At 43.9% G+C, this 15,227-nt stretch overlaps 1 protein-coding gene across 26 annotated transcripts in view; it reads right to left on the minus strand.

Annotated features, from left to right (window-relative positions):
- LOC140728162 (leucine-rich repeat flightless-interacting protein 2-like) overlaps positions 1-15,227 on the minus strand; it is a 141,761-nt gene that overhangs the window by 73,421 nt on the left and 53,113 nt on the right. For all 26 annotated transcript variants that reach the window (XM_073046450.1, XM_073046448.1, XM_073046425.1 and 23 more), the window contains exon 3: positions 2,385-2,471. In XM_073046450.1, coding sequence (XP_072902551.1) covers positions 2,385-2,471 — 87 coding nt within the window. The remainder of the gene's footprint in view (positions 1-2,384; positions 2,472-15,227) is intronic.

The raw sequence follows: 15,227 nt of genomic DNA on the forward strand, positions 1-15,227 counted from the left end.
TACCCCCTCTGAACGCACCACACTCCACTCTCTCTGCACCAATCCCAGCCTTACCATCAAACCCACAGACAAATCGTGTGTTGTGAACAGAGTGGTGCACTGACCTCTACACTGCTGAGGCCAGGCAGCAACTCTCAGACACCTTCTCTTATCTACCCCTTGAAGATGGCCCCACTCTCAACTATCAAAAATCTGTCTCTGACATCATCAACTCTGGAGAACTCCCATTCACTGCCAACCAACTCCTAGTTCCCTTTCCTCCTACCCAGGAAATACAAATTTCACTGTCCAGGTTGGCCATTGTCTCTGCCTGCTCCTGTCCCTCTGAATTCATGCCTGCCTGCATACCTCAACTCCCTTCTATCCCCTTTGTTTCATCCATGACACTTCACATACTCTCGATTTCCTCCCCACCTTTCAATTAATTCCCTGGTTTGACTGCCTCATTTTTACCATGGCTGTCCAGTCCCTATACATTTCTATCCCTTTAAGAAGGCCTTAAAGCTCTCTGCTTCTTTCGCAATAAAAGAACCAACCAGGTCCCCTCCATCACCACCCTTCTGTCTAGCAGAACGGGTCCTCATCCTCAACAACTTCTCCTTTGGCTCCTCCCACTTTCTCTGGAATTTCTCCGCCTGCATGGGCCCCAGATATGCCTGGCATTTCGTTGGCTATGTAGAACATTCCATGTTGGAAGCTTTCCGCGGTAATGCTCCCCAACTCTTCCTCCACTACACTGTCCACTATATTGGTGCTGCTTCTTGCACCCACGCTGAGCTCATCAATTTAATCAACTTTGCCTCCTTCATCCACCCGGCCCTTAAATTCACTTGATCCAATCTTGACACCTCCCTTTTCTTTCTCCCCATCTCTGGAGACAAACGGTCAACGTCATCTCTTATAAACATATCAATATCAATGGCTACCTTGACAATACCTCTTCCCACCCAGCCTTCTGGTAAAAATGCTTCTCCCTTTTCTCACTTCCTTTGTCTCTACCACATCTATTCCCAGGATGAAGCTTTCCTTTCCAGGACATCAAAAATGTCCTCCTTCTTCAGAGAATGGTGTTTCCTTTCCTCTACCATTGATGTTGCCCTCAGCCGCATCTCCTCCATTTCCTGGACATCCACACCCAGCCCATCTTACCACCACCTTAACAGTAATAGAATTCTTCTTGTCTTCACCTACCACCCCATGAGCCTCCGCATCCAGCACATCAATCTCTGCAACTACCACCATCTTCAAAGAGATCCTTCCATCAAACACATCTTTACCAGCCTCCCCGCACTCTCCCCTTTCTGCAGGGATCATTCCCTCTGTGATTCCTTTGTCCATTTGTCATCCCCATTAATCTCCCTCCCAGCACTTAACCTTGCAAGCGACCAAAGTGCTACTCCTGCCCATTCACCTCCTCCCTCACCTCCGTTCAGGGCCCTGAACAGTCTTCCAGGTGAGGCAACACTTCACCTGCAAACCTGCTGGGGTTGACTATTGTATTCGGTGCTCCTAATATGGTCCCAGGTGCATTGGTGGGACCCGTCATAAATTGAGAAACTACCTTGTTGAGGAACTCCGCTCCATCCACCTAAAGCAGAACTTCCTATTGGCCAAACATTTTAATTCCCATTCCCATTCTGGCATGTTGGTCCACTCCTCCTATGGTGTCACAATGAAGCCACCCTCTAGGTGGAGGAGCAACACCTTATATTCTGTCTTGGTAGTCTCCAACCTGATGGCATGAATATCGATTTCTCATTCCGGTAAAGTTTCTCCCTTCAACTGTCCAGTTTTTCTATTCCCCATTTTGGCATCTTATCTCTTCTCACCTGCCTATCACCTCCCCTGGGGGCTTCTCCTCTTACCCTTTCTCCTGTGGTCCACTCTCCTCTCCAGCACTTCACCTTTCCCACGCACCTGGCTTCACCTATCAGCTTCTGGCTATTCTCTTTCTCTTTCCCCTAACCCTATCTTTTTATTCTGGCGTCTTCCCCCTTCCTTTCCAGTTGCGAAGAAGGGTCTGCCCGAAATGTCGACTGCTTGTTCATTTCCACAGATGCTGCCTGACCTGCTGACTTCCTCCAGTATTTTGTGTGTTGCTTTGATTTCCAGCATCTGCAGAATTTCTTGTTTTTATCAGATAGAATTAACTTGGTTTTCAGCCCAAGTTTGTAAGTTGAACAGTCTGCGTCGCCTCTACGTACGTTCAGAATTGCACCATTTCAGCCTTCCCTCTCTTATGAGATTATCTGGCAGATCTTGCTACAATTAGAAACAGGCCCTTCAGACTCAGCCCGACTGTACACCTTCTGGCCCCGGAGGAAGCATAACAACAACTAACCACAATTAAACACTGGCAACACTTGTTCAGCCCCACAACTCACCTCCTTCTGCTGTCTCTCCAGTTCCTTCATTCGAATCTCTCTTGCCTCAGCTCGTGCAGCTCGCTTTGCAGCCAACCTGGCCTCAGCCTGTGAAAGTCAAAAATTAAACAATGGTGACTCTTAGGAACCACACCTCACTTCACCGGGTAGCCCCAGAGCAGTTCACAGGATTGCATACAAAACAACATGGCTCACCGTTCGGATCGGCCTGCCCCACCATTGAGCACATTGAGAAGGAGTACTGCCACAAGAAAACAGCATCCATCATCAAGGATCCCCACATCTCCCAACATCACAACTTCAGCATCATTATTGTAAACTGAAGCATGGGCTCGTGGCCCCTTTCTGAAGTCAATGACCAGCTCTTTCTTTGACATTGAGAGAAAAGTTGTTGTCATGACACCATACACAAAGCTCTCTATCTCCTTCCTGTACGCTGACTAATAGTTATTTGAGAAACAGCCCACTATGATAGTATCATCTGCAAAACAGAATAGAATCTGGCCAGTCGTGGGTTGAGCAGTGGTGTTTACAATAATCGTAACAGAGGTACTGTTGCTTATCCTTATTGTGGTCTATTAGTCAAGATGTCGAGCAGATGTTACTCCCAGGTTTTGGAGTTTGGTGAGGAGTTTGCTTGGAATTATAGTATTGAAGACAGAGCTGTGGTCAATAAACAACACTCTAATGTAGGTTCTTTACAGCCTAGATGCTCCTGAGATGAATGTTAGTCCAAGGAGATGGCATTCGCCAAAGACCTGCATCGGCGGTAGGTGAACTGCAGTGGGTCAAGGCTATCTGGAAGACTGGGGCTGCGGTGTGCCATGATCAGCCTAACAAAGGACCTCATGGTGATAGACGTGTGATAGAATCACTGGATAATATTAATTAAGGTATGTTTACTATGATCTGATTTTTCTGGCACTGCCATTTATCCTCTTAATTACGGAATCAAAGAATTGAAGGTAAGGGGGAAGACATTTTGAGGGGATCTGAGAATGAAATATTTTCATACTACACTTCTAATCTGGAACACAGTGGCCGAATGAGTGTTGGAGGCAGATACTCTTGCAAGATTAAGTATCTAGAAAAAAAACTTGAATTCCCAAGGCATAGAAAGCTACAGAGCAAGTGCTGGTAAACAGGATTAGTGTAGATGATCATGGACATTGTGGGTCAAGGAGCCTGTTTCTCTACTTTATAGCTACATAAATCTCAATATTGCGTCCCACTGGCAGATGCATAAACACCAGATTAGTAGCCCTCATCATCTACCAGGCTTGCATCCACTAACGTTGTGTCAGCTACATCATGACAGACTTGTTTTTAGTACAGTAACCAGAATGAAACTGTTGTTCACTCACCATTACTGGAGCTCGATATTAGTGACAGACTTGTATGCACCAGGGTTATATTCCAGTATTTTTGCAAAGACAGGACTATCCCACCAGGTGTGTATTGTAGTACCGTACAATGGCACCTGTTGCTGTAAACTCTATCACAGACTTACATTCAGCAGGACAGCCACATTACCACAGCATTTGGAACACTGTTATGATAAACACTAAGTAAATGCAAGATCATTCTTTTCTCTCGAAAAGCCCCTCTGGGATGCTCCGGATCTCCTACCACTGTGAGCAGTAGCCACGTCGCCTTTAAGTGTAAACAAAATAATATTCCTAGCATTTATATTGTCTGTTTATGATAATTATGTATCATGTATCAAAGTAAAGTTCAAGTTCAAAGTAAATTTATTATTATGAAATTTACTTTGAACTTGAAGTAATCTGAGTAAAGAATGCACATGTCGTTGTATTTATTTTCTTGCAGGCATTCATAGAAATATGATATTATCAATGAAAAACTATTCAAAAACAAAGGCTGACAAAAAAACAATGTGCAAATGCAAACAAGTAAACAAATAAAACTGAGAACATGACGATGGATGACAGGTGTACAAGTGACAGAAAAATGGTGGGCAACGCAGCAGCGAGGGGTTAGACTTGTCTTAGATAATGGGCACATGTAAGATAGAAAAATGGAGAGCTGTGTAAGAGGGAAGGGTTAGATTTTTCTTCAAGTTAATCAAAACGTCAGCACACCATTGAACAAGAAGTAGTGGATACAGCCCAGTCGATCACGGTAAAGCCTTCCTCACCACTGAGTACATCCACACGGAGCGCTGTAGCAGGAAAGCAGCATCCATCAGAATCAGGCTCAACGTTACCAGCATACGTCGAGAAATTCGTTAACTTAGCGGCAGCAGTATAATGCAATACATGATAATATAGAAAAAAGTAATTAAGTATATATATGTATATTAATTAGTTAAAAATAGTGCAAAAACAGAAATAATAAAAAAGTGAGGTTGTGTTCATGGGTTCAATGTCCATTTAGGAATTGGATGGCAGAGGAGAAGAAGCTGTTCCTGAATCATTGAGTGTGTGCCTTCAGGTTTCTGTACCTCCTTCCCGACAGTAACAATGAGAAGAGGGCATGTCCTAGGTAATGGGGATACTTAATAATGAATGTGGGTTCAGTGTAACATCTAAGAGAAGTTTGCATAGGTACATGGATGGGGGCGGGGGGGTTGGAGAGATATGTAGATGGAACTACGCAGAAGTTCAGGTCGTCATGGACTAGAGGGGCCGAAGGGCCTGCTTCTCTGTTTAGTACTCTACGACTATTAATTGAGGAGTCATTGAAAGTGAATCAATAGGTTGTGGAATCAGTTCAGAGTTAGGGTGAGTGAAGTTATCCACACCAATTCAGGAATCGGATACTTATAGGGTAATAACTGCTCCTGAACCTGGTGGTGTGGGACCTCAAGTTCTGTACCTTCTTCCTGATGGCAGCAGAAAGAGCGCATGACCTGGATGGTGGAGTTCCTCAACAATGGAATTTACATGCTGGAAGGAATGGGGGAGGGGCAGTACCATCACTGAAACCCAGCCCATGGCTTACCACGTAACCAGACTCTTTCCCCTGGCCAAAGATCAGCTCACAAACACGGACACTGTTCATCAAGTACGAAGACAGAGCAGAAGTCTACTGTGGTAATGCAAGCCTTGGCATCATCTGCCGAGGGGCTGGCAGCACCTGACATCCCCAGGCAGTGCAACGCAATGTGCAGGGAGCATGGCTTTCTGGTCGGGAGCAGTATTCAAAGCCCTCGGTATGCAAAGAGATGATGCCTTACATCAGGATGGGGCCAGTGTGATAGGGGGAGATAGAAGTCTTTCTACTTTGGCCAGTTGGCAGCTCTAGGTACCTAATTCTTTCCAGGGGCTGAAAAAACCTCTCCATTTCACTTCACTGGACAAGCTCTTCAGATGGTCAGTAGTCTCAGGTCATTTCACAGCGACCCGGCTGCTGAGTGCATCTGAGTTTAGCCCCCAAGTGCCATGTCGCGATGTACATATGCACAGCTGATTCTGTGCTTGTAGTGTCAGTTCCTTATAAAAGTAATACAACCCAGGCACTGCTGCGATGGTTTGCTTAACTTATAATGTAGCTAGCTTCCAAGTGTCCAACCAGCACTATTCTAGGTTAGCTGTCAGAGTGATTCACCAGTCTCATTCAGATGAACTCCAGGATGCTTGTAGCCTTGCAGGAGACATGGGTTCAGCATCATCTTAACTCCTGTAGCTTTGATTTATCTATTACTTACTTACTTAAAGATACAGAGTGGAACAGGCCCTTACGGCCCGACAAGCTACAACACCCAGCAAACCCACCTATTTAACACTAGCCTAATCCCAGGACATTTACAATGACCAATTAACCTACTAACTGGAAAATGGGAGCAAACCAAAGCACCCAAAGGGAACGCAGGTGTTCAACAGGAGGATGTACAGACTCCTTACAGATGGCAACGGAACTGAACTCCAAACCTCAATGCCCCAAGTGTGTTTACCACCACTAGTCTCCTCTCACCCAGGACGAGATGGTATTTCAGGCCTATTGAAGGGCCTCAGCCTGAAACATTGACTATTTACTCCTCTACATAGATGCTGCCTGGCCTGCTGAGTTCCTCCAGCATTTTGTGTGTGTTGCTTCAGAGCATCTGCAGATTTTATCAGTTCTAGATGGTATTTGACTTGTTGTTTCTCAGTTCCATGAAAAACATCAGTAAATGCATTTGTGTTGCTTGAGTGAAGTGATTGCTTTTTGAACAGAGATAAGATGGAATTTCTTTAGACAGAGGGAAGTGAATCTATCGATTGCCACAGATGGCTTTGGAGGCCAAGTCACTGGATGTATTTGAAGTGAAGGTTGATAAGTTCTTGATTAATAAGGGCGTCAAAGGTTACAGGGAGAAGGCAAGGAATGGGGTTGAGAGGGATAATAAATCAGCCATGATGGAATGGTGGAGCAGACTTGATGGGCTGAATGGCCTAATTCTCCTCCTATGTCTTGTGGTCGTATGGATTAAATTTCATAGTTCTGTCATAGAAGATCTTCACCAGTTCCACCTCTTACTTGGTAGCACCTCCAAGTACAGTTGTGGTATTTACTTTCAGAGAACATCTCTTGACAAGCTCAAGTTGTTCAAGGTCAGCAAACCATTGGCTTAAACACAGAGATCATTTGATTAGTGGTAACCCCCAAGACAGGTTGTTGTGTCACTGACTAAGCCTGAACCAATATCTTATCAGAGGTATTCTTCTCACAGAACTGGCCTTGTTTGTTTCAAGATCCAGTGCTTTTAATTGGTACTCTGAATCTGATGTTATCTCTTCTGATGGCCTTTAACCATACAATGTTTGTATGGACGATTGTTCAATGCACATTGCGCACATTTTTTCCCAAAATACGAGGGATTATCAGTCATTCAGGATGCCAACACAATATCTGCAGCACCTCAGCCACTTGTTACCCCTATATTTTCTGTTCTGCGCCTTTTGTCTCGCCCTTCGCTATGTCTACTTCCTCTTGCTGACTATCTTAACACATCAAGCATAGCTTTGGATATTTCATCCGCCTTACATGTCTGTGTGCTTTTCTGTAAACTTAATTCTGTCCCTTGTAGTATCCACTGTGTTCAAAATCGACATACGCTACCTTGAGATTCACTTTCTTGAGGGTGTTTACAAGAAAGAAATACAATAGAATTTTACAAAAAAACTACACATAAACTGGATATCACTGTCAACCAATGTGCAAAAGACAAACTGTGCAAACAAAAATAATACTGAGAACGTTGAGTTATAAAGGGTTCTTGAAAGTGAGTCTGCAGGTCGTAGAATCAGTTTAGAGTAGTGGTTACTGAAAATATCCACACTGGTTAGGGGTTGGCTGGACTTCCAGATTCTGCAAATATCGTGATCTCTGACGAGTAAATTGTTTTCATCTGCAAATATCTTAACTCCCTTAATATCAAAGGATTCTCTGTGCACCCAATTGCAAGTGGAGAACCAATTAAGTTCAACTGTTTTAACTGAAGGAAGGTGCAATCTGCTTGAATTAGTATCTAATTAACACTTTGAGGGGCTCATTTAAGTATTTAATGATTATAGTACAATTCTCTCACCCTGTCACCACACAGTTGCAAAAACAGATTTACTGCTCCAGTTTATCTGCCTAAGCCAGCTCACCATAAAGCACAAACTATTCCTCCCACTGGCTCCATGTTTAGACAGATTACTTATCTAGAAATGCAGAAACTTGTTGGTTCTGTTTTGTCAATCATGTATCCCCTCTTTTGAATCACATTGTTCACTGTCTTGGAGCCCATGTTCACATTATCTCAATTGGAATGGAATCATACTTGGTATTCACTTTTTTCATTAGGCAATGTGTCTAAATTTCATCAGCTGGCACTTCGAAGTTAATTTATTATCAAGCTACGTATATGTCACCATATACTATCTGAGATTCATTTTCTTGCAGGCATTCACAGCAGAACAGAGAATGCACACAAAGTCTGACATGCAATCAATGTGCAAAAGACAAACTGTGCAAATAAATAAATAACACTGAGAACTTGAGTTGTAGAGTCCCTCAGTTGTATTCAGTGATCAGTTGAGTGTTGAGGTGAGTGAACTTATCCAGGCCAGTTCAGGAGCCTGATGGTTGAAGGGTAATAACTGTTCCTGAACCTGGTGGTGTGCGACCTAAGGCTGCCATAACTGCTTTCCGATGGCAGCAGCGAGAAGACAGCATTTCTGGATGGTGGGGGTTTTTGTTGATGGATGCTGCTCTCCTGTGGATGTGCTCGGACGCGGGGAGGGCTTTTCCTGAGCTGGACTGGGCCACCACGGGAACCACCCTCCTGATTCCATGCCTCAGTTCACCCTAAATTACCTGAAAATACTAGTCATTTTGTTTCAAACAGCTTCACTTACAACTTTGTTCCCTAAGTAATGCTGCAATACGAGAAGCAGTTAATCACATGAGACAACTTTTAAAGGGGTGACAGCATTAAAGAAACAATTATCCATGGCTTGACATGACACTTATTTCTAGCTATAACCTGTATCATACTAGGGAATAGTCTGCCTGAATTCTAGATTCAAGAATGCAATTTAATACATTTCAAAAATTTATCATTGACATTTTTAATACGAATGTTTTGGGGAAACCACACTAGCACATCCTCTACATAGTATTTTGCTAACATACAATTTAGTGATGTTCTTACCAGTTCCATGTTAATTCTTATCTGATAACAGTCTAGTAAAATTTTGTCAACAAATGGTGTCTGCACATTATTCTGTTCTGTGGTGCTAATTAGAATGGTGTGCAGCTTCTCTCTGTGCCTTCCTCCAAGAGAAGTTCACTGAACAGGGTCGTTTCCACTCTGCTGAATTGTTCAGTCTGGCTATAGTTTGTTCACCTGCAGGTCATGACTGGGGCTAACGGCAACAATGGTATCTTGTGTGTCACTATGCTAACAAATACGTGCAAAAAATAGCAATGATTTCACAGCGGGCAGTTCCGCACTATATATAGGTGCCTAGAATGAGGACAGATGACAGAAGAGAGGGAAGTAGTCCAGAGAAAAAGCCCCAACAGTGATTCAGAGAGAATGGTTCCTTCAGGAAGACCCTGCAAATTAAAGTGTTACTAGTTGTCACCACCCCAACATCTTGGTATAGATGTAGAGATGGGCAATGAGTAGGGACAAAGAGGAGGAGAGAAGGGTGGGAACTGAAGGGGCATGGGATGGGCTGGGAAAAGAAATATAGTGGAAAAAATAAAGAAGGAGAGAGGACAAAGATCTGAGTGTAGTAAGGAGCAGGCCAGATAAAAGGCAGGGTAAGGAAGCAGCTCGTTTCTAGTTTAGTGACTGTATCTGGAAGCTGGGGACTTCCCACAATACTTTCAGATTGCTCCCCTTGCAAATTTTACATCTTATTTCCTTAAACCGACAGCAGCTAGATTAAAACAGGTGAGAGCAGCACAGGTGGGAACAACAGCTACATTCTCTCACTGCACTTCAGCTTGCAAAGCCCTGGCGCTTGTTCACACACCACACCAGGTTAATACAGCAACTTGTGATGTCAGAAGCCACTGGAGCTTACTCTTCCTCTAAGCTGCCAGCAGAAATAAAGTGCTGGGAAAGTGGGTGACCATAAGGGAAAATGTTCCAGAAATTATGTCGCTCAGCAGATTAAGTCGGAAGGAACAAAAAGATGGGAGAATTCACAAAAGCTCCAAATGTAGTTTCACAACAGGGTTCTGCTCTGCACGGCCTAACTATAAACCACACCCACTTTACCATGGGCAAGTTCTGCCTTGCCCGTGCACAGTTTGTAGGTACAAGAATCTTACTGGCAATCACTAGATTCAATTTTCTGCATTCAGTACAAGTACTCTTAAAACTGCCCCGTCTACCCGCCATCAAGGACATATACAGTGGATTGGGACACTTCAGCATCAGTATATTTTGGCCCAATTAAGCGGCTGCTTAAAAGAGTATAAAAATGAGTAACAAGTTATGGATTTAAATGAAATACAGAACAAATTAGACTATCAATACAACCACAATACATAAAATGGTGTATTAGTTCCTAATAGCAACAGAGGAATTCATCCAGTGCATCTGTTCCGTTGATTGATTGTACATGAACAAAATCAGCGCTGGCACCAAGTGTAGATACTGGACTGCCTTCATACAATGCTATCAATGACTGCATCCTCCAAATTTTCATTTTCATTGCAATATTCAAGATGACTGCCGATGCCTTCAAATTCTTTGTAGTCCCTAACTTGTTGAAGCGGTGGAATCATTTCATTTTCACTCCTGGCTGTTTCTGGCATCTTTGAGCCTGAATGCTTGAAAGCGCAGGTAGCAGAACAGTCCACCTCTTCAATAACTTCTAGTTCCCCGGTCCCGACCGCTTCATTTTCACAATGGATGTCCAATCCTTATACACTTCAAAGCCCTCCGCTACTTTCTGGACAATAGACCTCACCAGTTCCCCAACACCACCACACTCCTTAGGTTGGCAGAACTGGTACTCACACTTAATAACTTTTCTTCCGGCTCTTCCCACTTTCTCCAGATCAAGGGTGTAGCTATGGGCATACGCATGGGCCCTAGCTATGCCTGCCTCTTCGTGGGTTATGTGGAACCCACATGCTCCAAATCTATACTAGTACTGCTCCCCAACTTTTCCTTCGATACATTGACGACTACATTGGTGCTGCTTCCTGCACCCATGCTGAACTCATCAATTTCATTGACTTTGCCTCTAACTTCACCCAGCCCTCAAATTCACTTGGTCCATCTTGGACACTTCTCTCCCCTTTCTCGATCTCTCGGTCTCCATCTCTGGAAATAGACTGTCCACTGACATCTTCTATAAACCCACTGACTCCTATAACTACCTTGATTATAGCTCTTCCCACCCTGCCAAATGCAAAAATTCTATTCCCTATTCCCAGTTCCTCCGTCTCCACCGCATCTGCTCCCAGAATGAGGCTTTCCATTCCAGGCCATCCCAAATATCCTTTTTCTTTAAGAATCGTGGTTTCCCTTCTGCCGTCATCAGTGATGCCCTCACCCACATCTCCTCCATTTCCCGCACTTCAGCCCTCACCCCATCCTCCCGTCACCACAACAGGGACCGTGTCCCCCTTGTCCTCACCTGTCACCCCACCAGCCTCCGGATCCAGCATATTATCCTCCGCAACTTCCGCCACCTTCAACAGGACCCCACCACTAAGCACATCTTTCCCTCTCTACCCCTCTCTGCTTTTCGCAGGGATCATTCCCTCTGCGACTGCCTGGTCCACACGTCCCTCCCCACAGATCTCCCACCTGGTACTTATCCCTGCAAGCATAAGTGCTACACCTGTCCCTACACCTCCTCTCTTACCACCATTCAGGGCCCCAAACAGTCCTTCCAGGGGAGGCAACACTTGTGAGTCTATCGGGGTAATCTACTGCATCCGGTGCTCCCGGTGCGGCCTCCTCTACATCGGCGAGACCCAAAGCAGATTGGGGGACTGCTTCGTCGAGCACCTACGCTCCGTCCACCACAACAGACAGGATCTCCCAGTTGTCACTCACTTCAACTTTCCCTCTCATTCCCATTCGGATATGTCCATACATGGCCTCCTCCACTGCCATGATGAGACCAAACTTCGGTTGGAGGAACAACATCTCATATACCGTCTGGGTAGTCTCCAGCCCCTTGGTATGAACTTCGAATTCTCCAACTTCCGGTAATTCCCTCCCTCTCCCTTCCCCATCCCACCTCTACTCTTCTAGCTGTCTATCACCTCTCTCATGACTCTGCCTTCTTCTACTACCCATAGTGCTTTACCCTTAGATTCCTTCTTCACCTCTCCTGCCTATCCCCTCCCTGCTTCCCTTCCCCCACCCCTTGATCTTTCCTCTGATTGGTTTTCCACCCTCTCCCCACCTTCTTTATAGGGCCCCTGCCCCCTCCTTCTTTAGTCCTGACGAAGGGTCTCGACCCGAAACATTGACTGCTTCTTTCAATGGATGCTGCCCGACCTGCTGAGTTCATCCAGCTTTTTTGTAATTCTTGATTTGACCACAGCATCTGCAGTGTACTTTGTGTTCTGAATTATCTTGCTGCTTATTTCTCGCCAACTATCAGTGACAAAAATCACTGCTTTGGAACACAAACATATGCAACTGACACTATTTAATAATACTTTGCTCTACATATGGTGTACTGTTCTCCTCTCAATTCTATCACTCATTTATACGCTAGGAGCAATTTGCTGTGGCCACTACCCATCTGTCTGTATATCTTTGGGATGCGGGAAAAAGCCTAGAGGAAACTAGTTAAAGGGAGAAAATGAAAACTCCACATGGACAGCACCAGAGTTACGACTGAATCCAGGATGATGGAATATTGGGGCATTAGCTCTACCATTCGCTTCACTGTGCAGTTTCTTGTACAATGAGATAAACAGATCTTTTTGGAGCACCACTATTTATTAGCCTTACATCATTTAAATAACATTTGCCTTTTTTAGGAGTTTAGGAGTTTAGGAATTTGAGGAAACTTGGTATGTCACCAACGACTCTCGCAAATTTCTCCAGATGTACCATGGAGAACATTCTTAACAGTTACATCACTGTCTGGCACTGTACTGGATCGGAAAAAGCTGCAGAGGGTTGTTAACTCAGCCAGCGCCATCATGGGCACTAGCCTCCACAGAATTGAGGAGATCTTCAAAAGTTGATGCCTTGAAAAGACAACATCCATCATGAAGGACCCATCCCCCCCAATCACCCAGAACATGCTCTTTTTTCATTGCTACCATCAAGCAGGAGGTACAGGAGCCTGAAGACACACTCTCAATATTTTATGAACAGTTTCTTCCATTCTGCCATCAGGTTTCTGAATGGAAAATGAAAAACTATATACAACCGCACTATTTTTGGCTTTCCTTTCGTACTGATTTATTTTAATTTTTTATATGTATTCCTTATCATAATTTATAGTTTTTTTATTATGCATTGCAATGTAATGCTGCCGAAAAACAAAAAAACATTCAGAATGGGAGAATCAGATTTAATATCAGATTTAAATTTCACAACACATGCCAGTGATATTAAACCTGATTCTAATTTCATTTTTATTCTTCCTGTGAAAGTGGTTAGTGTCACGTCTCCCCACTGTTCCGCTAGCCATCATTAACACTTATCCACAACATGACTATATCCTTCGCAGGTTGTGTGCTGGGTTTTCTTTTTAAAAAAATCTTTCAATTGGTGAACTGCCTCCAGTCATTAGACAAAGCTTACAAGGTCTTTCCAAATGCAAGCAATTGGTTCAGTTTTGCCCTGACCACAAATGAGCTTGACAAGTAGTGAGTCTCAGTCCCATAAGTTGTCACCAGGCCATTAGTATTGCAGAACACTAATGTGAGTTGTTATCATTAAGGTGATTGCAACAGTGATGAGGGTTTTAAGGTCACAGACGTAGGACCAGAATAAGGCCATTCAGCCTATCGATTCTGCATTCATCGTGGCTGATTTATTATCCCTCTCAATCCCATTCTCCTGCCTTCTTCTTGTAACCTTTAATGCCCACACGAATCAAGAGCCTATTAAACTCCGTTTTAAATATATCCGATGACTTGACCACAGCCAGCTGTGGCAATGAATTCCACAGAATCACTATCCTCTGTCTGAAGAAACTCCTCCTCTTCGCTGTTCTGAAGGGCTTTCCTCTCCTGGACTCCCCAACTACAAGAGACAATCTCTCCAGATCATCTAGGCTTTTCAATATTTGAACGGTTTCAATGAACTCAATAGGTTCAAGAATGTATCACAACTTAAATGTCTAAGTTTTCAGATTAAGTCAAGTCAAGTCAAGTCACTTTTATTGTCACTTTGACCATAACTGCTGGTACAGTGCATAGTAAAAATGAGACTACGTTTTTTTCAGGACCATGGTGTTACATGACACAGTACAAAGACTAGGCCGACTACGTAAAAAACAGAGAGAAAAAAACAACTACACTAGACTACAGACCAACCCAGGGCTGCATAAAGTGCACAAAACTGTGCAGGCATTACAATAAATAATAAACAGGACAATAGGGCAAGGTATCAGTCCAGGCTCTGGGTATTGAGGATTCTGATAGCTTAGGGGAAGAAACTGTTACATAGTCTGGTCGCGAGAGCCCGAATGCTTCGGTGCCTTTTCCCAGATGGCAGGAGGGAGAAGAGATTGCATGAGGGGTGCGTGGGGCAATCTTAAGAAGTCAGGATGTTCATTAAGGAGAGCGTTGCTCAGTCACAAACAGCAGACAAGATTCATACAAAGATGCAAAGTAATTTATGCTGGTTTTGTAAGGAATAGATTATATCATGGTGATTATTTGCAACTTCAAATGCAGGATGCCAATATGAGAGTAATTGACAGACACTGAAAAAATTCTTGAAATTAAAATGCCAAGAATGAATTATTTTCCATTAAATATCATTGCCCACCAATAGGAATGGACTGGAGATGTGCTAAGCTTGATGAATCTTATTTCTGAGTGTCTGCATGGTGTCAGTACTGGAGAGATAAAATAGCCATGGCCTTGAAAGCCCAGCAGCTGCAGCACTGCCTTTGTTCCGCATCAATTCAGCCTGCTCCTTCCAATCCCGTTTGTGTGCGTGACAGCGTGTGTGTAACAGCCATTAGAAACTTGCTCCTTACTTACTCTACAGATTCTGTAACTATCCAATCCACCGTGGACGAAAGACTGCAGTCAGAATATTACACAGCATCAATTTAAGCCAACACAGCGGAACAGACCCCTGCGGCCGACTTGGAATGACAAAAAGGTGGAAAGTCATCCCTAGCGGAGCAGTCTAAAAGACAGCTCAGCGTTATGGTACTGGAACACTGGGACTAG

Source organism: Hemitrygon akajei, chromosome 5 (assembly GCF_048418815.1).
Source record: "Hemitrygon akajei chromosome 5, sHemAka1.3, whole genome shotgun sequence".
NCBI lineage: Eukaryota > Metazoa > Chordata > Chondrichthyes > Myliobatiformes > Dasyatidae > Hemitrygon > Hemitrygon akajei.